General features: G+C 42.8%; 1 protein-coding gene across 7 annotated transcripts in view; it reads left to right on the top strand.

Moving 5' to 3' along the window:
• Positions 1-5,880: 5,880 nt before the first annotated feature.
• The window catches only part of atp11c (ATPase phospholipid transporting 11C), a 46,958-nt gene continuing 26,317 nt past the window's right edge, over positions 5,881-26,521 (top strand). For 6 of the 7 annotated variants that reach the window (XM_072395471.1, XM_072395470.1, XM_072395467.1 and 3 more), the window contains exons 1-3: positions 5,881-6,414; positions 21,638-21,757; positions 23,475-23,564. In XM_072395471.1, coding sequence (XP_072251572.1) covers positions 6,388-6,414; positions 21,638-21,757; positions 23,475-23,564 — 237 coding nt within the window. In that variant the 5' untranslated portion in view covers positions 5,881-6,387. Of the gene's footprint in view, positions 6,415-13,394; positions 13,564-21,637; positions 21,758-23,474; positions 23,565-26,521 lie in introns of those variants that run through there. The other variant, XM_072395469.1, reaches the window with a different exon arrangement.

The raw sequence follows: 26,521 nt of genomic DNA, 5'->3' as shown, positions 1-26,521 counted from the left end.
ACTAATGGAATTTACTGTCTGAAATTGAAGCTTATTTCATTGTTTTCAAATACAGAATGTGTTTGCTGTGTGATAGCTGAAAAAAGCATTCAATTAAGTGCAGTTTAATTAGTTTGAATGGCATGTGCGGCTGGCCTCTCTACATTCAAGAAACAGAATGGCGTGTCAGCCCCGACATGTGATCACCATCGAGCAGTTTTCCTCTCCATCCTCTTCTTTTATATCACTGTCTTAAAAGTTGCAAAAGGCCCTCTGCTTCTTAAGTGGCAGCCTGAGCCCACTCCAAACAATGCCTTACAAGATACTGTTTAAATTCATATCCGCTCTTCCTTTCTTACTGAGGGACAACACAACAAACCACTGACCCAGTGATACACAATTAGAAGTGATGCGGCAGTTAAGGCTACAAGCAACTTTGTTTAACAGTCTGTCTTTGACCCTCCACCACTGAATAAATATAATGCCCCCAATGAGAATAAGACACTGAGGTGGAGTGAAAAGGGAGTTGGGGAAGATTTTAAGCCACAGATAAGTAGTTAAAGACCTTTATAGAGTATAACACCATTATCCCTGCTGAATAAAAATAGGATTTAGTGTTTTTTCCACTTAATTTAAATCAAAAGAGTCCCCACCTTACATATTGCACTGGTAATGTAATGGAGAGAGACCCACAAAAAAGGCTTTGTGGCTCTGACACCTCCTATAGTGGGACTGTGTTGTCCTGTGAGCAAAAAGGAGAGAAAGGTTTTTCTTCCCTGCTTTGCTATCTGCTAACACATTCTAATTGATGCCACTGCATTCCTCCACTGGATGCATTCAGTGAATAACGAGCCTTGGACTGAATACCCATGAATTGGTCCCCACCAAGCAAAGCAGTAAAGCCTTTGGCCCCCCATCTCTTAGCCTGCCCACAACGCCACCATCGCAACCACAGCCGAGCACCACCTCCCCTCCGAACCTTCTCCAAAGCTCTGCTCGAGCTTTACCGCCCATTAAAGCACAACCATTGTGCAGAGATGCAGTCCACAAAAGCTGTCAATCTCTCCGGGTCCTCCAAAGCTTGGACTCACACAGACTGGAGTGACAGAAACCCCCCCCACCTCCCCACACTCCCCCTTTCTTCACCCCCAACCCACCCCTGGTCCCCCTAAAATCCTCTCCCTGAAAACTTCTCAGCTAACTATCCTCTCTCTCTCTCTCTCTCTCTCTGGCTCTCTCTAGCCTCAGTGCACAAAGCATCAATCTGTCTTCAGCCCCAGCACCCTTGGCCCTTTGTCCCATCTGCAGGTGCCTCTGAAAGCACCCACGGTCGCCCCAGCCTCTGCGCACGCCACGCCTAGTCCAGGGACAGGAACTGCTGACAAAGACCCACTGTGGGAATGAGGGATGAGTGGAGGGAGGGAAGGGGGGGTGCTCTAAGACAGATGGCTGGGGAAGTCTCCCGACTCCTCCGCAGGGGCTGTCAGTTTAAATTCAGTACTGCGAATCAGACAACCAGGGGCAGAACCACTAGAGGAATTCCCACTAAATGCAGCAGCTACACTGTACACTATATCCAGAACCAGAACACAGCCCCAGCAGCACTCTCTGAATATCAGCTGTATCAAATAATATACGCACTGAAAAAGGAGACAATGGTCAGTTCAGTGCCCGTATTGTCATTTCAGAGCTTTACAATAAAATTCAGTATCTTGTGGTTAATGTCATAGAAACTTCACAACAAGCTGACACATAAATAGCTAAGAATCATATCCCGATGGCACACACTTGTAATAATATTTGGTTATTCTACTTAGCTGTAATTCCTTATGATTACTTCCAAATTAAATTCTTTATTAGTTCTTTGGTAAAAACTTTTCAGGAATTTGGAAGTGCAAGCTTTTAGGGACCAGAGGGCAACTGAGACGAGTCTGCTGATGCTTGTGGCCCGGCACTAACTGCTGCTGTGCACCTCACAAACCCCACCAGCTCGCTCTGAGTGACAGAAAAGCAGCTTCTGGGACAGGTTGGTTATTTTTAGTGTCTTGGAGAAATACTTCTGTGCCCTATTAGGCAGATCGGTGGTCTTTAGAGTCCACATGTGAGTAAGTTTATCAAAGAATTTAAATGAAGACACTCCACACACTGTGTCTCCTCAGATGCATAAGGAAGTAGGTCTTCTGAAGCTGACTCTGATCTCCTTTGTTTTTAAGAGGTAGTTGTTGGTCTTCCACCAACAACCTGGGACCACTGCAGGTAGACTCATCTCTATTGTTTAGATTATCAGTGAAACCACAGTAGATCCATCCACAAATATTACAAAAGTGTTAGTCCTGTGGTTTGATGTGCAGTTATATGAAGGGAAAACTAAAGAAAATGCTGCACATAAAAGCTGCATTTTATCCCCAGTCAGATGTAGACTCTGTATGAAATACTAATGTTTACTTTCACTTTTTTTTTTAAATTGCCTAATCACATTGCAGACTTTAATAAACTTAATTTGGGCAAACTGTGAAGCAAATTATTTACTATGAGTTTATAATTATTTCTAAACATTCAGTAATTGATTTCCTTGGCACTTTACATGTTGCTATCATCGTTGGCGCGAGGGTTTTCAGTGCTAAAATCTTGCCAAACGCAACCTTTGAAAGACCTTCATTGATGTGTAGATGTTTCAAATGAATCCCTTTTTTTGGTTATATCCTTTGCACAGCATATACATTTATAATCGACTTCTCGAAACAAAAAACAGTCAGATTTCTTTCTGCTGTAGACTTTAACTTTAAATTAAATGTGAATTGAAATAAACTGTAATCAGCTCTGCTCCTTTACGTTTTTTGCCTTGGTGCAACAAGTGTGTGACAACTCAATGATGTTCCTGGGCTGCCACCATGTGGACACACAACGAATTACAGCCACCAGTCAACAGTTTGCACCATCTATGTGCATTAAAATAAAGACGGACAAATGTGACCAGCCAACAGTGGAATGACACTTACCATGCTCTATGTAAGTGAATATATATATATATATCTTTTGAGTAACAGGCTCTGAGGCATGAAAGTAGTCAGAAAGATTAAATCTAGGCTTAATTCTTGGGTAATTTTATTGGATGTATGCTAAATTAAAATGGGTCTTTTCTAAATTTCCCAAATAATGTTTGAGCATATTTCTCATACAGAACCTTCTTCAGAACCTCACAAACAGTGGTTCTGTGTCTGAACTATTCAAGATGTCACTGTGACACTGTGCCTTGGATCTCATCATCCTCACTCAGTACAGCTGGGGGAGTTTTTCTGGATAGATTCTGTTGTAAGCTCCAAGTCAGCCAAATGTTGACTCATACATATGAAAATCCATCACAGAGCTTACATCACTTTCTTTAGACTTTGAAAAATGCACCATAGTTCTACTGTGTGTTTTGCTGTGTGTCGAGAATTTGGAGATAGTTCTTGCTCTGACCTGTCGTCAGCTTGTTAAGTGGGTAACGACTGCACAGCAACGGCCAGAATAAGATGAGATGATTTCAGGCATCGCTCTTTAAGCCACCAAAGGAACTAAATTAGTTAAAAGGGAAGTTTAACAAACTGCATTTCAGCATTGTCTGTTTGCAGTAAATATAAACTCATTCTAGACAGTCCTACATGAGATTTTTTATTTTTCTTCTAACCTTGGCTCCACTAATAAAGATTAAGATGGTTTATAATGATGAAATAACTAACTTACTTGGGTCCTGTACTGTATACCTGTATCAGTATCCTGCACTCATGAAAATTTAGGTTTAGGCCTGTATGCAAAGTCATGTTAAAATAAGTCATTTAGAAAACTCTAGAAGTGGCTAAAGTGATAATAGATATGAAATTAGTTTTTCAAACATGTAGTTTGCTCGAGGTCAAACACCTATGTTTTAACCTCTCTGACCAGGATCAAGGAACAGAAACAGTTATTCTCAGGAATCAGCATGTTGTTAACTTCAGATGATAAAGTGGTGGATTGGTTATTGCAGCCAGGACTGTGTTTAAACTTGTCCATAGCAGGGCATAAACCTGTTTATTATCATTACATGATTATCAAACTCCCAGGGTTGGCCCTGTGACAAACTGCCTGCTTGTCCAGGATGTATCCTGCGTCTCACCCAACAGCAGATGGGACAGCCTCAAGACCTCCAGGACCCTCTACAGGATAAAGCAGGTATGACTAGGAAATGTTTGCACTACTTAATTTGGCCACGAGGTAGAGTTAGAGTCCCACTTTAAGTGCTGGGTGACATAAACTTGTTATGCAATCATCATTTTTGCCTTTTGTTGGCCAATTACTGTTTTTGATGGCCTTGAAATATATTGGAAATATTTTAATTCCTTGCCAAAAGAAAAAAAATGACAAAACCACAAACCATCAGAACTTCTGACAAATCTGCAGGCCGCAGATTTGTAATGATGAAGAGATTTCAATAAAGAATACCAAGATCCACATGTATGCTTAGAAAGGAAGGTCATCCTTTACAATTTGTGATCTTATGTGATCTGGACACTAACACCACGAAGCCACATATTCGAAACAGGGGAATACTTTGAAAAAAAACCCCAAACAATTGGATTAGGTAGCTTTAAGCTCAAAAAGTTAGCAATTGATTAAATGAGCCATTTTGATTATGTGTTTGTGGCAAAATGAACAGAATCTTATAATCAAAACTTGAAGAAATCAGATGAGTGACTCTGAGATTTCAAAGTTTTGTGTTCTTTTTAAGTAGAGGTGCCCACTATTTTCTATTTCACAGACTAGATGGTACACAACTCCAATTCACTCACGCACGCACACACACACACGCACATTCACATTTATACCTCATAGTGGGTTAATGTCCTTGACAGCATAAATTCCATTTGTCCTCGTTCGCACTTTTGCACTCGTTTCCTGTTTCAACACAACCTACTTTCAAGTCAGAGTCACCATAGCAAAAATGCAAACCTGGAGCCACATGCAAATAACTGCTAAGGTCACTGATGCTCTGCCACAGAAGATGAAAAAAATGTAAATAGGCATGGCAAGAGCAAAAGAATCAGATTTTCAATTAGCCCAACAAACCCTTGGCATGTGAAGCTTTTGAGATTAGAGAGGTTCGGACAAAATCCTTTTATGCAACTTTTTTGTAAGATTAACTAAAATCTCATGTGCGCAGTTCATGGTTCGAAAAACAACATTAGCATTCAGCAGACCCAATTTGAATGCACAGCAGTAATGTTATATCTGTACCCATTTTTACAGATATTAGTCTTGACGTTGACTTCTTTCACAGGATTCCATCTTATTCTCCATTTCAGAATGTGTCTTAGCACACAAATGTTGCAGTTGAGGACACTGAGAGGCCAGATGTATCAGTGATGTATCCTTATGTAAAGCAAATGAGTACAAGTTAGTTCTCTCTCTACTTGTATCCAAAACATGACATGATATTCTTACTGTTAACATAGAGCCAGAGACAAGAAGTGAGACTTCACTTTTAATCGGCTATTTAACAAATTCACCGAAAAAAAAAAACATGACAAGCATAAATATGATTTCTGATGTAATGAAGTACACTTAAGGATAGGCCAATCGATTAGAAATGATCACTGATGTGATGGAATAAGTGGTGTACAATTCCCTCCTACTGTGTTTTTTTTATGACATACACTGTTTTACATCAGCAGACATTTGTACACTATCAATCTAAAACGTATCATCCCCCAAAGCCCCGAATGAAGTGTCTCTCCTGGAAAGAAATGACAGATTAGTTGAGCTGAAGTGCAGTCACACCTAGCAAACTGCTCCAATCTGAACCACAGGGGATGGGAAGTTCAGACTACATTACCCACAGAGCAGTGCGATCGGCAGTCATCGCACCTCCACCGGGTGGAGCTTGTGAACGTTTGTGCGTTGCTGCTTGTAGGAGTGAAAATTGTTTGACAGGGAGGTGAGGTGACCTGTACATGGCGACTGCTGCGAGAAGTTAGTTTTTACCGTGTCGGCGGGCAGTTTTCGAGTCAACGGGGAGGCAGACCTGAGAGTGACAAATGATTTGTACGAGTCTAAGCAACAGGGCACAGAGCGAAATGTCAGGGACGATTTCAGCCTTGAGCAACGGAAAGCGCGACTAGTACACCGCAACGCGGAAAATATTCAGAGGGAAGAGAATGCGAATGGTGCGAAGATACCGAAATCAAGCGAAATGGAAACGATGTAGCGTCGCTGCGGCATTTCATATAGCTAGAACTAACGTTAGAGTAGAGAATAGATAGCTAAGGAGCTAGCCCGTTAACTAACATACATGTAAAGTTATTACCCGGAGAGGCTGAAGCGGAGCCAGGAGGTGTCTGTGGAACCAGAAGAGTTCATCTGCACTGCAAAATCAAAGAAGATAACAGAAGGATGCTACGGAGAAGACTGAACCGTTTGGTATGTGTGCCTGGCATCAACATCTCACACACACGCGCGCGCACACACACACACCCAGTGTTAGCTTATGACTGGCATCCAGACGCTCCTGCTAGCAGTTTAACTGCTCTGCAAGAACCGACCATTCAGTCGTGACTGAAAATCCGTGAGTAAAGCACCCATGTTCTAACTAACTTGTTACTCCACGCCGCTGGTCAAAACGAAACAGCTGTTGCCTCACTTCATGAATGTCGTCAATCAACCAGATTGTTGTTGGGTAAGTTGTTATGTGCCAAGTATTCACGACAGGCAGATTGGGATATTTGGTAAACGACCTGCATACCTAAGTCCTTTGAGGTGGTGGTTGTCACTGTCAAGTCGCTATTTCCGCCATCTAAACATGTGCTTCGGTTTCGTTTGAGCAGTAGGGCGGCACATTGAGAGTCACATTCAGTCAGTCACTTAATTCCCAGCATCCTTACTCGCCAGTTCCTTCCTTTCCCCTGCATCAGTGTACTGTATGTGGGGAAATGTCTTTATGAAGTAAAGCATCTGACAATGAGAGATTGTAAGTAGCACCTTTACACAAGCATATTGCATGCATACAGGTCAATATGATTCATTGTAGTTGTAACTCCTGAGCTTGTGTGGTTCAAATGCAACCTCCTTCACATTCAAAGGATACCACTCGTTTTTTTTTGTGTTTAGGGATTATTTCCAAGAAGCCCAACCACGTTGAGCTTTTTAGCCAATGAGCCAACCTGAATTGGGAGTAAACTGGGAGTAAATGAAGGCTAAAAGAGAGAGAGAGAGAAAAAAGGCTGAATCAGTAAGTAATGTTTGAGTTGGATTTCAAAATAAAAGACCTCTGCACCTCTGAGAGACAAGTGTACAGGTTCTAAATGTTGAGGGTGGCGCATCTGCCGCCTCAGACCTCCACGTAATCTCACAATTCTGTAAGTGCAGAGTACAAATAGCATTACACCTGTAAAAAAACCCCCATCAACAACCATCTTTGATTCCGCTCAATTACAAGTGCGCCTATGGAAGACCAACGCTAAAAATATGCCCTCCAATATAAGCTACAAAGACATCATCTAATGACTCGTGTGTCCCTGAGTAGCTTTTAAAAGTTCCCATGAGAACAGTGTGCAGTCAGCAGAGATTCAGAATATGTCACATGGTACAGGTTAAAAAATAGATAAGCTTCTTTTTTGTTTTTTTTAAAATAGAATATCTTTGGATATTCAACCATTCGTCATGATGTTCCAGGCATCATTAAGCCATCGCAGTACCATCCACCCGTGTAACAGCAGCTGGATGAAACGGTCCCGTTTCTATCAATATTTCCACATTGTTTGTCCACTGCTCATGTTCCCCCCTGCTATAATTCAACGAAACCAACTGATTATCTTGAGGTGCCTCACTTCTGATATTGGGATGACATTTGGATGAAAAATGATGTCATCAACGTCATGGATTTAGTTGCAAAGTCGAGTAAACGTGGGCTCGTTTTGGTTTAAGCCAAGGTGAAAAGAAAACTTTCACTGGTCAACAGCGGGAATACTCCTGATCTAAAACTGGACCAGCAGTGTTACTGTACTTTAGTAAAGTCTTTAAAGAACAGAAATGTCGTGTTTGTGACAGACGGGTGTTTTATTTGCCTCTCAGAACTTATGATGGGCTGTTTTGCTTTGTCTCACCAGAACAAACGACTGATTATTAAGATGAAAGTCTTATCATGAACAGAAACAACGATCACAGCCCTCCTTGAGATGTCCATTTTAGCTCCATATTACTTTTTTTTTAGCCTCTAAATGAATTAGTATAAGAAAATGGTGTTCTGGCAACTAAAGTGCTTTGACATCACATTTCACATTTGGTCAATTTAATGCTTAGCCTTTTTTTTAAAAGTTCATCCACTGGTTTTATTGCCTTTCTCATATGTTAAACCTGCAAAGGCAGGTTTGTGCTAAACCGTCTTTACTGCCTCTTTATCATCCTCTTATGCACCAGTAACCTGTTGTCACCAGTGGGCTGAATCCCCTACGCACTGTGTGAGCCGTATAGATATCGACAGTGAATAAGGAGCAGCAATATAATAATTATAGTGCCTGACCCTCCTCCTGGCCTCTCTCTAAGTGTTGCCAGGTCAGCTGATTTTCCTGCTTCTGGAGAGGATTGCTGCTGTAATTTCTCTTCACCGTGAGCTGTAAATAATATTTTGTGCAGAGCAGCCAACCACACTGTCACTGATGCACATAGTGCTGTTATCTCAGGCTCGAGCTCTCCTGATTCACACCACCCTCCCCTTGCCCACGGGAGGTACACGTGCATCACGAAGAGGGAGAAAGATGGAGAGGAAGGAGACAGCGACTGCTCATAGCAGAAGGAACAGAGGAAAGCCTCGTGTCTCACTTGACTCTTGCACTGCGATGCTCGGTACCACAGAACCCTGTTTTTAGAAAATCAGGAGACGTGGCTGTGGGAGCGGGTGGCGTCGAGCTTTTTCGTGAGGAGGGGAGGCTCCAGAGGTTGTAATGCTCTTGACAGGAATGCAAAATCCCACAGTTGCCTTTGATGTTCGTTCAAGCCCTTGGAGGCAGCAGTGTGATCTGTGAGAGGTGGAGCCTGGCGGAAATGTGATAATATTCATTGTGGGTGCCCCTGCCTTGAGTGCAAGGAGTACAGCACAGGCACACACAAACACTGCGGCTCAGGCAGTACCCCGGTATCTTTTTTTCGCACCATGGTAACTACTAGATCACCCTCCTACTCACAGCACAGTCGGATTGTACAGTAGGTTTCTGCTATATATTTGGACGAAGGAAAAAATAGATGTTCTGGAAATCTAAAAATAAAGTGCTCCAGGTTAACCTCCACCCAGGGTCCTGTAAAGTATTCTAGTTTTCAGATGAAATCTCTTGCTTTTGATTCTGTGCACAAAGGTAGGAAGTGGCCACATTGACACAAACAGAGTTGTTTGTTTTTGGAATCTAAAATGAAAGTCATTTGAAATTTTATTTTAATTTTTTTCAGAGATTGACTCATCAGTCTCTATTTTAATTTTTTTTTCACACAACTATACACTATTAGCAACATCTGCTCCAAAACTGAAGCGGGTGATGGGACCTTTCACTCTCCATCGCTGGAAATCTTCTCTTTTTTTTTTCCACACACTTTTTTTTTCAGAACAAAGAGCAGCATTGTCCATAATAATGGGAAAGAGGAAGAAAAACACCTGTTGGGTTGTTAAATAATTCATTTGTATCAACTATAATGCATTCTAAAGGAAGTAACCGTAACACCAAGCGTGCAACTCAAATTTATAAACCAACACCACTATTCCAGTGTGAAAGTTTACCTGATCTTATTACCTTTTATTGATTGCTTATATTTCCATTTTAAAAACTGTGTCCATTGTGTCTTAGAGAGGGCCTTACGTTTGCATGGAGTGAGAACAGAAACACACTGCTTTGAGTGGACTAGTTTTTTTGAGTGTCTGGCTGCCAGTTGTTTGAAAAAAAAAAAAAAGAAAAAAAAAGTCATTTTTCCCTACGAGGATGGTTTAAGTGGCTCGTGCTTTGACCGATAACCAGTGGACTCGTGTGGTGTCCTCACAGTATGTCTGACCCATGTGATTTATGGCTCCAAAACCCCCAAGATGGTGATGGCCAAATGACAAATTGGAGGCTTTAAAGCGGTCAACAAACCAAAAGCTGACATCGTAATGGCTACATCCATCTTTTGTATCGTGTCAAGGTGGTCCTCTGTTCAGCTGCCTCTTCGGCGAGCCCCATGTCCCACCGGTGGGCTCCAACCGCGCCCTGCAGCAGGTAGATGTGCCGCTGCACCGAGTCCTCTTAAGCTGCTGAGTAGGGCTAACAGTGGCTACCTTTGTGAAATGCAGTCCAAGGCGGTAGAGTTGGAATTTGCACACAGGGTGAGAAACACACAAACCGGCAGCTTAATGTTTAGCTCAGCGTTTCACCAGTCAAAGCTTTGTTTGTAAATGTAAATATTTGCAGTAGAGCATGGGTCTGGCATTATTTGGTGAATTCAGTAGGTATGAAGTAGAATAATCATTAGCTGCTCCTTCAGAGATTTCATGTTTTCTGTTTGGTTTAGATTCTGATTCATACATATGCTCTCTGTTCTTTGAAGTCCGTTATTATATTTTTTTTAATACTGAGGCCTACCTGCCTCAGCTCTGTCTCTGCTTGACTGAGGCTCCTGCCTGGCAGGAGATGTTGTTGTGTGTGATGAGTGTTGAAAGCCTGCATATCATATGCATTTGGAAGCCCGAGGGCTTTGTAAACCCGAATCTCAGGTCAGGAATAAGTACCTGCAGGTGTACAGTGTAGACATGAACCCTTGTTTTTTTTTTTTTTTTTTCTTACTCAAATGCACATTTAAGCGAATTTGAGCAATTATATTTTGTAAGCATAAACATACTGGGTTAAATACGCCAGCCGTGACATTTAAACCTTGTAGGTGCTTTGTTGTAGCCCCCGTGGGATGCCGAGGACATTTAGCAACTGAAAACGTACATTAATTAACAGCGCTGTCACTTTTGGTTGAGCATTTAAGTTTTCAACTAAGGGTCAAAGGACATACAGGCAATATGTCGCTATTTCATTCATCAGGCTCATTTGTTCAGAACAGATTGTACGGATTAAAGCTACTCTCTCAGTTGTGCCCCTCTTTTACGGCCGCGAAGCTGCTGGCAAACAGAATTGCTTACTCCGATTTCTTTCTCTTCTTTCCTTTCTCCATCTGGCCTCTTGCACTCTGCCCAGTAATGGAAACACAGCCAAAGGGGCTCATCTGCAACACACAGCGGGATAATAAATATATTTAGTTGGGCCAGCGAGGTAGTGTGACGCAAGGCCAAAAGAAACCGTAGGAGGGGGAGACCGGAAAGCCCCAACGTTACTCAAACCTGAGAAACTAAAGTGGAATCAGGGGATGGACCTGTAGCCTCTTTGCACCTCTCAGTCACTCTCTCCTTCTAATGGACAGTTTTTCCGGCTTCCTGTAGTGAGTGACATAGGAGTTAGGCGGTTCAGGTTGGATATAAAGGTACCGTGGACGGCTTTTTGTGGCCATTTTCCACAGCCTCTCAGAAACTAAGATTGAATTCTCAGTTTGTACTTCTAAATAATTCAGGTAGCTTCATTTATTTTGAATTCTCCTCACATTGCTCTTCCCTATCCTTGCCCACATATCCTCACCAGCCTCGTGGCACTCAGAATGCATCCTCATCATCCATATATGCATAAAGGCTCATCCAAAGATTTTCTGTGCCATGCTCTCGCTCTAGCATTCTAGCACTCAGAGAGCATTCGCAGTGAGATGTGAAGAGAATACTGAGATGTGTGCATTTTTTTTTTCTTTTTTGTCTACGTCTCCCCCTCTGCGTCTGAGCATAAAGAGTCACCTGAAAACGACGGTGGAGCCACCGGCGCTGAGAAAGAGGAACGGGATGTGAGGATTTAACAAGTACCAGATGACACGCGAACACACACCGCCTCCACAGCGACCAACACCTAGGTTAAGCTGCAGCCCACAATGAGCATCTCCACGGCAAACTCCCAGCCGGGCAGGCAGTGTCGCTCAGTCACGGGGAGAAAATGTAGTCTCTTTAATGCGGTCACAGTTCAGTGGGAGGAAATGCCTCTGAGAAAACCCAAATCAACCGTGCCCTCTTAGCAGGGAAAGGGAAAAGCCACATTGATTTTTGTCATTAGTCTTGTTGGCCTCCGATGCAGTGTCCAAGGATAATTAATTGAATTGCAATTACAGCTAGTGTAGCCTGATACGTTATTAAAGATAATGTCATCAGTAGGGCTGCAGCTGAGATGGAGATTTTCTCAGCGCGTCAGCACTGGGATGTACTGTAATTGCCTTTTTGTTGGTATTGCATGGCTCCCTGCCAGCCATAGTGGGGGGGGGGAGAAAACATTTGTAGCATGCAGTTTAGTTAAGTTACAACCCATACTCTACATGGGAAAAATCAGCTGGATCAAGCACCTTCATCTAAGTAGCTGAATTTGTTGCACACAGGCATACTAATGGAGTACAGAGAGTCGGTGCAGTTGACTGGAAAATCATATTCCATTTGAGGCTACACTACTTAAATTCTCTTTAATTATAGATAAAAGTGTGACTTGGGCTGCAGCTTGAAACATGCTCGTTGTGTGTGACCTTAAAACAAAAGTTTAAGAAAATAAGTCGCTTAAGCCACCGTATCCATGGGTTTTCTGGTAGAAAAACACGTGCCTGGGCACAAAGTTCACACTGTAAAAGATGAAGGGACATGTTCTCTGAAAACCAAAGCCTCTGAGAATGAATTTCAAGACTGTAAACTAGTTAAAAAATAACTCACTGAGTGACTTTAAAAGACTGCTTTGGTGTCTTTTATGTGGTTATTTTTATTTTTTTTTAAATATCTCTTCAGAAGAACAGCGTGCCTCAGATGCAAGTCTGACCACAGACCTTTGTCAGCATTGTGCAACTTGCTTACACATTTCCTTTTTGTGACCATTTACTGTGTACCGTATCACTTTTTTTTTCTTTTCTAAACCCTCTTCTTCAGCGTCCAACAGGAGCTGATGTAGACGAACCGCTGTGCTCCCAGGTTTATCTTGCGTGTGTTTGGAACAGTTTGTTTTTCCACTTGGTGCAGGCGGTGGATTGTGCAGTTTTGGGAAAGCCTCTCGGCCACCTGTTGCCTGATAACAAAGTGTCGGCGGTCTTTGTTTCCTCACATTTCAAAAAGTTGCTGGTCCAGCCGGCGTTGCAAAAATTGTTGTCACAATATCTCTGTGTGGCTTTTTTGGGCGGCCAACTGATTGAGGAAGCTACTGCCAGCGTGAGGTCTGGATGAGTTCCCCTCCTCCCCATTGTCGAGGGACACAGTGTAATGTAGGCCAGTACCAGCCCTCGGTACAGTACACGTTGTGTCTTGTGCAGCTGCAGGGATGCTGCTAGAACAATGGGCCTTTGCTTGGCCACAACAGCTTCTTAGGATCAGCCCTCAGGTCAAGTTGGACTATTATTACTCTGTGAGGCTGTTCATCACTGTGCAAAGAGCGGACAGAGAAGAGAGTAGCCTTTTGACATGTGGTTTTCATACATAGACAAAGTGTTGGTGAATCGATAATGGAGGTAACTCCTGTTACAGCATCATTATGAAGTAACGCTTTTCATTGATTTGGTTGTCTGCTCTATAATACTGTTTTTAACGGATGCTTATGTACGTGTTCTTTGAAAGGTGCCGTTTACCTTGTCTTTTGCATTGTGACCCACTGTGTTCCCACTGTCCAGTGATCCTTGGATTGCTTTATTTATGATGATGTGAGGATCCTCGAGCAGCGTCCGTGTGCGATTACGGTTTTCGTCCGAATGCGTTTGCAATGTTGGAAGTCGTTGTACTGCATTTATGAGCAAATCTTCAAAAGAATGTGTAAGACACTCTGGTTACATAGACAAACCTGTGAGCCACATTAAGTGGCCGATTCTGATTATTAGTAATTATGTTCTGAGAAGTAGGTACATGTAGAGAAGGAGCTGATGGTGTAGTGTACAGAATGTCATATTCTTATCACTATTTCCTAGATGGTATTCTCTAGCTGAATAGAGTAGCTTGTTCTTGTGTTTTTAATGAAATGGAGATATTGAAGACACCTGAATATGCCAAAGTAACTTTGTGCTGAAGAAAGTCAAATTTAGCCTGTGTAAAATGTTTTATTTCATGCCGCACGCAAACGTAACAAACGGTCGAAACCGACAGGGTGGCCTCCCACCATGTCTTCAGTTTCTGTTTGTTCGTGTGCATTTGTGCTATTCTTTTCCTCAGAAGATGGTTCAGTCTGTGTAAATTCTCAGTTACTTTGGCGGCGAGTGCCTGGACATGTAAACAAAGCTGAGTTACAATTAGTAGGACAGAGTGAGAGTGCTGGAGTAGGAAGGGGGAAGTTGGCTGACAAGAAAAGGAGAGAATGAAAGAGGCAACTGTAAGATAAGACTACTGCAGTGACTCAACACATTCATCTTTGGCTTTCCTATGAAATGAATGAATTATTCATTCGCACCATTCATCTTGGAATAATAGCATTTTGATTTTGATGATGGGCTGTTTTAACATTCGAATAAATTCTTTAAAGAGTTTACTCTAAGTTTAGCATTTGCTCTGGCTTTGATTCTTTCAGTTACTCTCAAAATACTGTTTGATGTTTGTACCTAAAGTTTATAATCGGCGTCGTAGGCCTGCTCGTGGGACACAGTACCCGTCCGCATGGTGGGCGTAAAAACGACCTCCTTGTGCTGCGTTTATTGGCTGATAAGGTTGACCTATGATGAATCCACTTAAATTGAAAGCCTAATTCTATAACCTTATGGATTAGATTGGATGCAGTTGGACAGACTGCTCGCACACACAAATGCCTCCTCTCAGGGGGCCTCCTACCTTCGCCACTTCAGTCGCTGGAGATATGATATTAAATGGAGCTTCATCTGTATTTGCAAAGAGCGTTACATGAGATGGATCTTAAGGTCAAATGTGGAGCGAACAATTAATGTGTCCCTCTCACTGTAGAGCAGTTTGTAAGAAGTACACGTGCAGGATATAAAGAAGGGTCCCCCGTGCTCTCTCCTCTTTGCACGGCTCCCTTGCACCTTAATTCAATGTCTGTAAGTAGATTTTCTGAGTGGATTTTTCTGAAGCTTAATGGCACGGCTCCTGCGTTCTGTGCAGGCGGCTTAGAGTTTTTGTCCCCTGTACGCGAGGTTCTAAAACCACAAAAGCCGACTGATGAGAACAAGACTGAAGCCTACTGTAGTCTTTCAGACTAACTTTTTTTCCATTTTGCTTCAGCACTTTTGTAGGAAAAAGTTGCAGCATTGATTTTGTTTGACCACAAAATCCATTCATGTCAGAGTAAATAACGCTCTTTGTGCCGCTGTCGCTCCCTTTGTCACCAACTCCTGCCCCGGAGTCACCTTTAAACCTTGACTGGAGATACACGCAGGACAGTAAGCTTAAGCTGCAGGAGTCGCACTTCGGTTAAACCTTGACGTGTAGCAACAGCTAAAGAGGCAAACATTAGAAGATCCTTCGCTGCTCAGAGCCGTTCAGTGAGCCAGAGCCACTTACGCTATGCCCTCTGACAGATTGCGAGCCTTAAATGGTAGCATGTGTATAATCTGGGGCTGTGTCAGAGCAAACTGTTTCTTGTGTAATTTCTCTGTGGGCCAGATGTCTCTTTAGGGTTTCACGTAGGCACGTTTCTACTGCTGGAACTTTCTCCAGGGAGGAGGAACCTTCTGAGGAACTCAACTGCTCCATCTATGATTCCACTGGTGTAACTGGGGTCCAGATGAAGCTCTGGGAGGATTGTTTTACTTCCAAAGACAGCTCAGTGGGTGACATGTTCTGAAGGTTTACAGAATTGTAGGGTGGGACTTTTGTGATTTCCAAAGCTTTTTTTTTTTTCTCCCCAACTGGAACAACCAGCAATTTGTGACACGTAATTAAAGCTAAGTGCTATAGAGCGTACAGCTTTTATCTATGGAAAATTCCTGGGATGTTCGTGAGCTCATTATATTACTCGGCCTCAAAGAGGTCAGAATACAATCAACCCGTTTCAATGCGTGACTTGAAAATACGAATGAAAAAGCGTTGATAGACGGAGGAGATATTACCGTTGCTGGTAATGCTTGAGGATAAGTCGGTCATTAATAAGTCATGGGAAATACAAGTTTGATGAGAGCACTGTGGATCTAAAAGCATCTGCACCGATAAAATTAGGAATACTATACATGACAGGAAATTTCAGATCCTACTTGACACGGATAAAGTTCTAAATGGCTTTGCTTCATGTTATATTAAAGATCGCACAATTCCCTGCAGCTCCATGGGAAGCCTTTGATCCATGACAGCAGAATTTCCAGGTTCCAAACTGGGAGCGTTCAGTTTTCTGGCTCATCTGTGTAACCAGCTGCCAGTCTTTTTAACATTCTAAACTTTTATCCATCTTTAAAGCTTTTTTTGTTTTTATGCTCGTGTTCCTTTTTGCTTTTTAAAAGGACTTTTGAGTTGCATTCAGCCTTAGAAGCTGCTGTGTAAATAAAGACTGATTGATTGTCTGCTCTTTTTTCTTTTTTAGTATTGTTATATTGTGCAAAACTTCCAACGTTATCACCACAGATTGTTTTACCGCCGCTATGTCAGACCAACTCTCCCCTTTTCCTCTTTAAACCGTAACAATGAAAAAGTTTTTTGATGGCTGAACAACAGCATATTAGATTTCAGTAAGAAGTGTGTAGTCTTTTATTTTTGAGGAAGTTGTTGTGCTGCATTTTGATATGACACCGCAGTCTATTGCACTAGAAATGACCAGAAAGGTTCAATCCTTTTCAGATAGTGTCTGGTCCTGTTAAGGATGGATCCAAAATGACTTTTTAGGAAGTTGAACAAACAAGATGAACTGTAAAGTTGTGATGCGGAGGAAGGGCCTGAACATTTTCTGGTCACTCGGTGCTCTGCTAACTGAATGCGGACCGACAAAATGGGACTGAACAGTGAGATGGTGTGACAGGACGCAGTGTCATCAGACCAGAGTCATCACTGGGAGTTTGGCAGCAGCTGAATGCAGCCTTGCATTCTCCCTGCTCTCTCGCTGGAGTACCTTTCTCCTCTGTGCCAGTCTGCGCTCATTTCACAATGTGCGCATAATTTCATTTGGAGCAGAATTTAATGTAAAGCTTCAGCCTGACTCAATTCTCTAATGCATCATTTCTTTTTTTTTTTTTTGACTGAGCACTTACATCTCAGTTCAGTTGAGCTCTGGATGTTTGCTTTATTGATCTTTGCTGATGCTGTTTGAACCTTCAGTTTAATATTTACATCCTGACACTTGACTCTTCTTCTTCTTCTTCTCGGCTCCTGTCATTGGCTTCACGTGGCTCTGTTTGACCTTTTGACAGCGATAAGGCAAACACAATGCAACTGGTTCTCCTTTTCCTTACATTAGCATTACTTATAGAGTCCTCAGCTCACTATTTTTGGGCAAAGCATTGCGATCACGTCAGTGTTCTAAAATGAAGTGGGCCCTATCATCTGACCCTCATTATATTTTACAGTGAATTCACCACTAAATCAATGCTCCGTCGTCCTTTTCTTATCTGTAGCACCCCTGGGCATGGGCTGCTTCCTTAGTTTTTTAAAGAACAATGTTCTCATTTTTGGTGTGAGCTCTGTGTGTGTGTGTGGGGGGGGTGCCACATATTAAAATCCTAGAGCTGCTTCACAGCTTGCTCATGCAGGTTGTACAGTGATTGAGCAGCAGTGTTGAAATAAATGATTGTGGAAGGCTTGTGTAGTTGCAGTTTTTGCATTGTCATTCATAAAAAGGTGCGAGATACTCGGGAAAGATCTGCGGCAGTGGAGGACGGGCAAGGAAAGCTGTTGACTTCCTGTTCTGTGACTTCGCTGCTCAAGCCAGAGCCCTTCACATGCACCGTGACTTGAGTCCCATTTAAGACTGTGGATTGTTCATCTACTTCATGTTTAACCCCCACAAACCTGCACGTTTGCCTTTTCTGCTCTTTTTTCTGCTTTCTCATTAATAGAATGCGTAAACTAAAGAAAACCTGGATACGCTTGAGTTGTCGGATCCTGTTGCGCTGTCACTTAAACTCTCCCTTCCTCTGGTCTCTGGCAGCCATGTCCACCTGGACCCGCTGAATAAGGGTCAGTGTGCTGTGCTGGTAGGGGACGGTGAGGTGGATGTCCTTCCAGAGGTACTGCTCATACTGATGTCATACTCATGTAGGCTGTTGTCTCCCTTCTCTGGAGAAAGTGTTTTAGAATGAACACTCAGAATGAGTTTTGTCTTTACTCTGAATTGCAGTGAAAAATGACTCTCTGCACTGGAGTCACGAAGCTTTGTTATTGTCCTGCATGAATTATGCTCTCGAGTGTTTGAGGGCATTCTTTGATCTAACCTCTCGTCAGAAACAGACTTTGGGCAGCTTGTCGTCCAGGTGGCTGTAATTCACATTTTCACTGGTGTTTGTCCAGGATCAGATGTTCATGGTAATCTGTCCTCTCAGCCCACATGTTACTGGCCTTTACAGCAGATCCTCTGCCAGCATCATCTGAATCTTTTCCTGCCATAGTAAGTGCAGGACAACTCTGCCTTGAACTGAGAACACAACTATCGGAGAAATGTGTCAGGTTTTTTGACTCATTGTTTGCAACATAAGCTCATCTTGCTGACAGGGATAATGTTACTTTTTTCCAGAGCAATGGCTGTTTTTAAGTATTTAATCACCATCTGAAATGACACTTTTTGATTTAAAAGTGACACATCTTGTAAAAGTGCTCTCTGTGGATAAAGTGAGGTACTAGATCACAGTACAAGCAGTTTAAAGACAATCCCGGGGCTTTTGATACATAAGCTATTTTGATTAAGAACAAAACAGAAAGAACTAGTTAAGACAACAAAAAGTCTTGGACTACTTCCCAAATATAACCACGCACATGCTTCAACCCCTGTGTTGACTAAAAGAATGATGTCATACACTACAGCGCTTCTTTTTCTCAACGTAGAAAGGGACGCTTGACTGGGAAAAATGTAGCCCTACAGGTTAGATAATTACAAGATGTAGCTTGTAGAAGAAGAAGAAGAACTTTGTACAGTTGTGCTCTCTCCGCCAATACTGGCCCACACAGACGCACGAGTAACGTTAATTTTTGATCTGGTTGAAATTTTAAATGGCTGAAGGTTGAAATGGACGAAAGTATATAATATCGCTGTGACCAGCAACATGCTCATTATTTTAGAAAATGTTTTTAAAAAGTCAGTCTGGTGGCAACTGGACGTGGCGGTGTTGTGTCAGGGAATAAAGGAGCAACTACATCAAAGGAAAAGTGACTCTGGTTGCTGGTTAATTCATGTGAGAAAGTGTCAAAGTGTTGCAAAGTGTTGCAAGAGTTCGTAGCTCAACAGCCCAAGAGGAGGTGAATATTTAATTGCAAACGCAGATTAGTAACGTTGTACGCGGGCGTCAGCAAGCCAAATGAATGAAATGGCCAACAACGGCGGTCTGATCTGATCATTCTTTAACTGAGGTGGAGCTGAAGTTCAAACTGTTTCAGACCTGACGGAGTTGTCATGGGGAATTCACACAGCTGACGCCAGTGAAACGCATCCTTCCAATACTCACAAGCTTGGGATGCGGTTTTACATCTCAAATTAATCGAGATACTCGAGCTGGTCACAGCTAAATATTTTGCCTGCTCAAGGATACGAAAGTAGAGGGAGGTGGAGGAAAATCTGGGTGTAGTTGCTCTGGCTGATTCAGTAGAAGTGACATTATCGAGATCCTCCGGTCCTTGTAGCTGTCTGCCCAGAGTTGTGTGGGAGATCAGGAAAGAAATTGAGGTCAGGGAGAGAACAGTGTGTATGCCAAGCTTTGTAAAAGTACCAAAAACATTTGGTCTTCTAAGAACACTTGATCCTGGAAGTTTGGACGCGTGGAATTCCCCCCCTCACTGACAGTGAATTCTCATTTAACACCCAGTTGAACTGATGTGTAAGATCAGTAATGGCATGGATATTGACCTTTTAAAATGAATCCTGTGTCATGATGCTAATGCAGACTAACTTTTTCCAGCGACAGCACGGGTAACCCAAGCTGAAAACCTTTGGGGCTCGAGCACAAATGAGCGAGCACGCTTTAAATCAGTTTTACACTTGAATAAATATTATTATATATACAAGTTGTGGAAATTACCACAAAAATCTTTTTCTTTGTATATAAGCTAAATGTCATAGATTGATTCCTTAATATTAATGCATTTCTTTTAGATAAAACAGCAGTTTGGTATTTCTGTTGGCTAAATTGCAGTTTCTTAACCAAAGCATTTATCAGAAATGATTAAAATGGAATAAATATCGCGTTGAAATGCATGCTGACCGACTGTTGTCCGTTTCGTTTGACACAGATTTACTTGGACTCCGTGTTTTTTTGCTGTTATGAAATCAGACCCATGATCACAGTGAATGGCACCTTTGCTTTCACACAAGTTGAATGTGCTGAATACGATTGTTTTGTCAATTCTTCCCTTAAAAATGTTGCTGGCAGAGGCTCTGCAGTTCCATCAGCGCATCCGGAAACTAGTTTTGCAACCCCAAAACTATGGAGGAGGGGCGGGAGAATGTTTGTTCTGATAAATCACCTGACAGCTCAGTGCGCCCGGCGAAGCGAGAGCAACACTGTTTCTATTTTTTTTTTTTTTTTGACTTGACAACCTACGCAGCTCTGATCTGATGCAGCAGCGACAGTAGGTCCCAGCAAACACACGAACCCGAGCGTGTTACTCCATCCTCCCAGGCGCTTGTTGAGATATAAAGTGACGATTACAGAGAGGAATATTGGGACACGGGGACCTTGTGGAGCTCTGTCAGGTAGTTAGGACATATGTAGGCACAGCTTATTTAACACAAAAGTATAGTGTTATCCTGGACAATCCTGGTGTTCTCCTTTCCATTTGCTGCTTTGGTTTATACAATTTCAGTTAGGATTTATAGAAGAACTCCTGTAAAATTATGACCAGACGGGTCTCCCGCGTCTCGTTCTGTGATTCACTCCACGTGCCTTTTATGGAAGAGGAATGACCCAGCCACCTCATTTTGAGGCGAGTCCAGCATGTCTCTGGCTGCGGAAGTCTTTCCTCTTTCAGCTGTAAGGCTCAGTTGTCCATACAGACGCCCGTTTATAGACTCATCAGAAAGTGTCATGACAAAGAAGCTCAGCCCAAAGATCTGAGCGCAGCATTTTCCTCCCGGCTGCCTGAGGTTAGTACTAGTTTTATTATTGATAAGTGTCCACCTGGGAAGGAAATGAATAGGTTACAGTCCCGCACTATAAGCGTTTTGGCCTGCTGACCCTTATCAGACTTTCCTTGTTCCTTCTCTGAATTACTGTTCCAGTAGAGTGCTTTCCAAGTAGTAGCTTATAGCTCTATTTTTCAGAATTTAGGCCTCATCATGTTGTGCATTTGTTATGGTCATGACAAGTCCAGTTTTTTTACATCCTCTTCGTCTTTCAAAGATATGATGGTTTGATAGATTAAAGATGGCTGATCGTTGTCTACTCACTCACGTGAATCTCTCTTTTTTCTTCTTCTATCTATTCCCGTCTTCACCCACCTGGCGCTTCCGACTTCCTCTAGCTTGGAGGTGATGAGAGAAGAGTTGACAGTAGGACAATCTATGTTGGTCATCGGTCCGGTCCTGCCGCTGAGGCTTTCATCCCACCCAAGTTCTGTGACAACAGGATTGTGTCCTCCAAGGTAAGCAGCACACTCCAGCCCTGCTGACGTCGGCCATTAACATCCACATTGGGCAGTTCAATCCTTAGTGATATCAGTACAAGTTTGATTGCAACTAATGTACATTCAGGATGCAAAAAGATCAGATCGCACTGACCACATTTTAGAGGTGGTCTGGGTTCATTCTTGTAGCAGTGGGCTGAAGGGCTGCCTACTCAACCATAAGCTTCTAGTGTAAGTAGTTAGATTTTAACTGTAGGCACAGAAGCACATGGCTGCCTGCTTTTGGTTTAAACAACACATTTGGTTGGCATTACCTGCCAGGTGTGAACTGAGATACTGAGAGCCGTCCACTTGTGATCAGGTCACCTGAGATACAGGTTAATACAGAGTGTGTTTAAGACCTCAAATACATTTCTCCAGGTCCGTTCTCAGGCCATAAGATTAAATTCATCGAAGTTTTGTTGCCTCTCCACTTGTCTTCGAATGGTTTCACCTGCCTTCAGGCCTTTTTCTTCTCCTATTTAACACTTTGAAAGCAAGTATAACTCGAGGACAGTTTTTGTTCCTCCTAGCTTTCCCTCTCCATGTACTTGTCTTTGTTTCCAATAGAGCACATTTTTTTTGTCTGTCAGGGGAGCAGTGACTGGCAGTAAAATACATGGCTGCTATTAATGTACTGGAGCGGTGGGCGATTTCGTTGTGTGTCCCCCCCCACCCCAGCTAAGTCTTACCCATCTATAGCGTATCAACAGCAAGCTCAGGCAGGTGCTGCTGGCTGGCTTATGGATAGCACTGGTGAAAGGATGAGGAGGAAGCAATGTGGGGAAAAAGATGGCTGTGGGATTTATAGTGGTGCAGAGGGTCCCGGTGCAGAGGGACCAATCAATTGGCTCCTGCCAGTATGTCAGAGTAAACAGTCTTTAATTACCCAAGCCGTAGTGTTTATGCTCCCTGCTGCCTCTGCTCTCCATCATCTTGTTGCTTTTGCACTCTGCAATGACCAATCTGCCCCTTTCCTTTCTTGATCTTGCTGCTGCTGCACCACCACACTGAGCCCCCCTCTCTGCTGCCACCCCTCTTTTTTCTCATTACTTTTACTCTCTTTTCTCTCCAGCAAAATGAGATGGGCCATTCTGCTGCCACTGCATTTCAACGTTCTCCCCCTGCAGACATTCCCCCTCATAATCAGTGGCTCATTGCTGTTTCCGTGCAGTAGTTTGTAACTGTATGTGTTGGCATGTGTTTGTATTTCTCTGGTTCTTTGTTGGGGAGCACGGAGTTTGCTGCAGGATGTTGTTGAGCCGTCCTCTCAGGAATTTAAGCAGAGAAAAGGGTTGCTTCTCCCCCGACAGTACCAGCAGTCACGGCCACTTAAAAAAGAACAAAAACAACCTGTTAAGTTCTTTGGCTCTGCATTCAAGAGTAGCCTAATAAAGGATATCCGAATCAGTGGAATACCTGTGTTCCCGAAGGTCCCTCTCTCAAGGCAACACAAAGAGCAGCTATTGAAGTTGCTTTTCTGTTTTCTCTCCCCCAGTCCAGGCAAGATACTAAATGCAAAATTCTGTGAATTTCTCTAATCGCTCTGTCATTTCCAGACTTTTTTTTTTTGTCTAGATTAGATTGAAAAATGTGCCAGAATGTGAATCAAAGAGCAACAAAAACAAACACACAAATGATCATACCTGTTTGATTCCTCTGCCTTACATCCATGTTCTCTCTTTACCCTCCACAGTATACAGTCTGGAACTTTCTACCAAAGAACATGTTTGAACAGTTTAGGAGAATTGCCAACTTCTACTTCCTTATCATCTTCCTGGTGCAGGTAAGAGCAAGCTTTGTCAGTGCCCCAATGTAAACAGCGATAAGCCTGTTTATCTGTGACTCGGTGCCTGTGACCATGTTGATGTATATTCAGCGCCTCTGTGTGAGGGTCTGATTTGTTGTCTGTCAGCACTGTGGAGTAGAGGAAGCCTTGTTGTTAATCAGTCTCCAATCTGAATTGACCAGTGTGCCAAAGCACCAAATCTTCATGATCTACATGATTAGATGCCTGCATGAAAGTGGATGTGAGAAAGTGTGTCTGTTTTAAAATGTGGCCGTGGGTGATGTGAAACAATAACGGGATGCGAGTCCACTTCAAGTATAGCAAGTGTGAAATAGCAGTAGCTTCCTGTGAGGCTGTGGTGTGTGTGCCTTCCTATCCCCAAAATGACTCCTCTCCTCTCCGATCTGAGCGAGGAACAAGAAGGAAAAGAGGATTTGTTGTTTACATCTGCTCTTGGTCTTCCAAAATCCCTCTCTATCTCTGTCCTTTTTTTTCTTTCATGGAAAAGGAAACATGCCACTCTTCCTTTAACAGAAACCCAAACTATGGCCACATAGGCCTTACTGTAAACAGGTGCTGGTGTTGAGTCTGCTCAGGGCCTCTCGTTGCATACTGACTAAACACGGCCATAGGCTCATAGATGAACTTACAGTAGTCCAGTTCTGTAGCAAACTGGTAAATATCTGTGCTGCTTTTTCTCATATCGTGTGGCGCTCAAGCAACAGCAGATCAATTCAGATGTGTTTCCCAGCCTTTGTTTTCACTTTACCCTTACTCGACCTTTTTTATTTTGCAGATTGTCAGGTTTCTCTCTATATTCTCCACAGACAGTGTTCATAATTGCTGGATTTTCAATTGAAGTAATGCTTGAAATTCTACTCAGCTAATGGTATACGATACACGTATGTGGGAGTAAAGCACCAAGCACTTTTGCATCATTCACACTGACCGCCAAATGCTGCAAGCTTGTTGCACAAGGATTTTCACAACGATGCGTGGTGTTCAGTGTGTCTGGATGCATGTTAGTCTGTGCCTGTGCTTATGATCTATGAGTCAGTGGGTGTTCTCGGTTTGCTGATGGTGTTTACCCAAGCTGCAGTGTGGTTGGCATTTCTCCACTAATCCAACCTCTCTGGAGGGGCTCCTTATCCTAACCACTCAGTTTTTTTCTCCCCCATGCAGGCCTCTATTATATTAGACAATGAGAAGCAGGTACACCGGTTGTACACTGCTTTTGCACCCACTTTTATAGACAGAAATAAACCCTTTCATTTCCCCAGAGAGGCTTCATGCAAATGTTCTGCCAACAATCAAATGTCATCCAACCTCCGACACGATGCTGTCCTCTTTTCTTCTCACCTCGTTATTTAGTCTCTGTCTTCCTGTATGTCTTTCTCCCTTTCTGTCTCACATAACCTCCATCTCTCTGCAGCGCTGCACTGCTGACGTCAGCTGCCAGGGAGCCCTCTGTACTTCTGAGAGACATAAATAGACACAGGCTGATAAAAAAGCACCACTCTTCTATAAATAGCCCCTGTATGCCTTTGCTTGCATTTGATTGAATGGGAATAGAGCACTGTGAGAGAGCCAGAGACTCAAAGTGAGAGCGAGAGGGGGGGGTGGTGGGGTAGGAGGGCACAAGGACCCACAGCACTGCCCCGGGACCCCGGAGACCTGCTGTCTGTCGCTCACCCTGACACACTTCCCAGCTAAGATGAAGGGCTTTGTGCTGCTCCGCTCTGCTGCTCTGATATCACACCAGCACATCAGCAGCAGCACACTGTTCACTGCTATGCTGAGTTTCTCTTTTCTTTTTTTCTTTTTTTTTTGGTGCAGCAGAGGAAAGGTTTTTGGCCATCTGGAAGTTTGGTGGAGACTGTTGCCGTTTAGTGCAGACGATCTTTGAAACACAAACTTTGGGAGTGTTGTTTGATAGAAGCAAAGAATGTGTAGAGATTTCTGTTTCCTTTGGAGTTTGCTGCTGCAGTATGAATGTTATGGAAAAATGAATGGACATTTTTTTGATGCTAGTCACTTGGGACTAGCATCAAAGGTTATATGTAACCAGTTTATACTAAGATACAAATAATTTGCTCTGTTTTGCTCTGTTTGTGCAATATTGCCATCAGTATCTCTGTTTGGTTGTTGTAAGTACTCCTTTCCTTCAGATAAAACCTTGCTCAGACAACTTCTGGCAGAAGTGCGAAGCAGCCATGCAGAACAGAAACTGACGAATGGTGCAGGACACAATCAAAAAGCTAGATGCATCTACACAAACAAGCGGCATCTGAATCGTGTCAACTGACTTCCTCAAATAGAACCTACTATTAGCAAAGTCCCAGATGTGTGAAGTAAAACACAACAAGCTAGCTAGCAGCCAGGTGTTGCTAATCAAATGCACGACAGTTTTTTATCAATAGCAAGTGTGAGCACCTATAAAAGCAAACGTTTGCTGGTCATGTTTACACAATGCCAAGGAGGAAAGACATCAGACATCATCTTAGATGCTCAAGCAGGGAGGGTTTTAAGGTAATTTCCAAACAATTTGTAGTCCATCCTTCTACTGAGAGAAAGCTTATTACAAGTGGAAAACATTCAAGGCAGTTGACAATCTTCCCGGGAGTGGACATCTCACCATGAGGCCAGACAATGCAATGCTCAGAAAAACTGCAGACAATCCAAGAGCTATATCTCAGACTAATTGTAGGTGACAGTACATTTAGTCTGAGATTATCAGAACAAGACTGAACAAGTAGTTCTTGTTTCGAAAGAGTTGCCACAAGAATGCCTCCTTCTCTCTAGAAAGAACATGACAGCGCAGCTTAGGTCTGCAAAGTCACTTGAGACCAATGTGAAGGTATTTGGTCACAGTGTACAGCACCGTGTTTGGCTAAAACCAGACAGTCAGACCTGGTTAGGACCAAATGATACATAAAACTGTAGATTTCATAGAA

This window comes from Leuresthes tenuis, unplaced genomic scaffold (genome assembly GCF_036924035.1).
Source record: "Leuresthes tenuis unplaced genomic scaffold, fLeuTen1.0.hap1 SCAF_11, whole genome shotgun sequence".
In the NCBI taxonomy this organism is placed as follows: domain Eukaryota; kingdom Metazoa; phylum Chordata; class Actinopteri; order Atheriniformes; family Atherinopsidae; genus Leuresthes; species Leuresthes tenuis.
The sequence above is the reverse complement of the archived record's forward strand: the minus strand, read 5'-3'. Positions and strand labels throughout refer to the sequence as shown.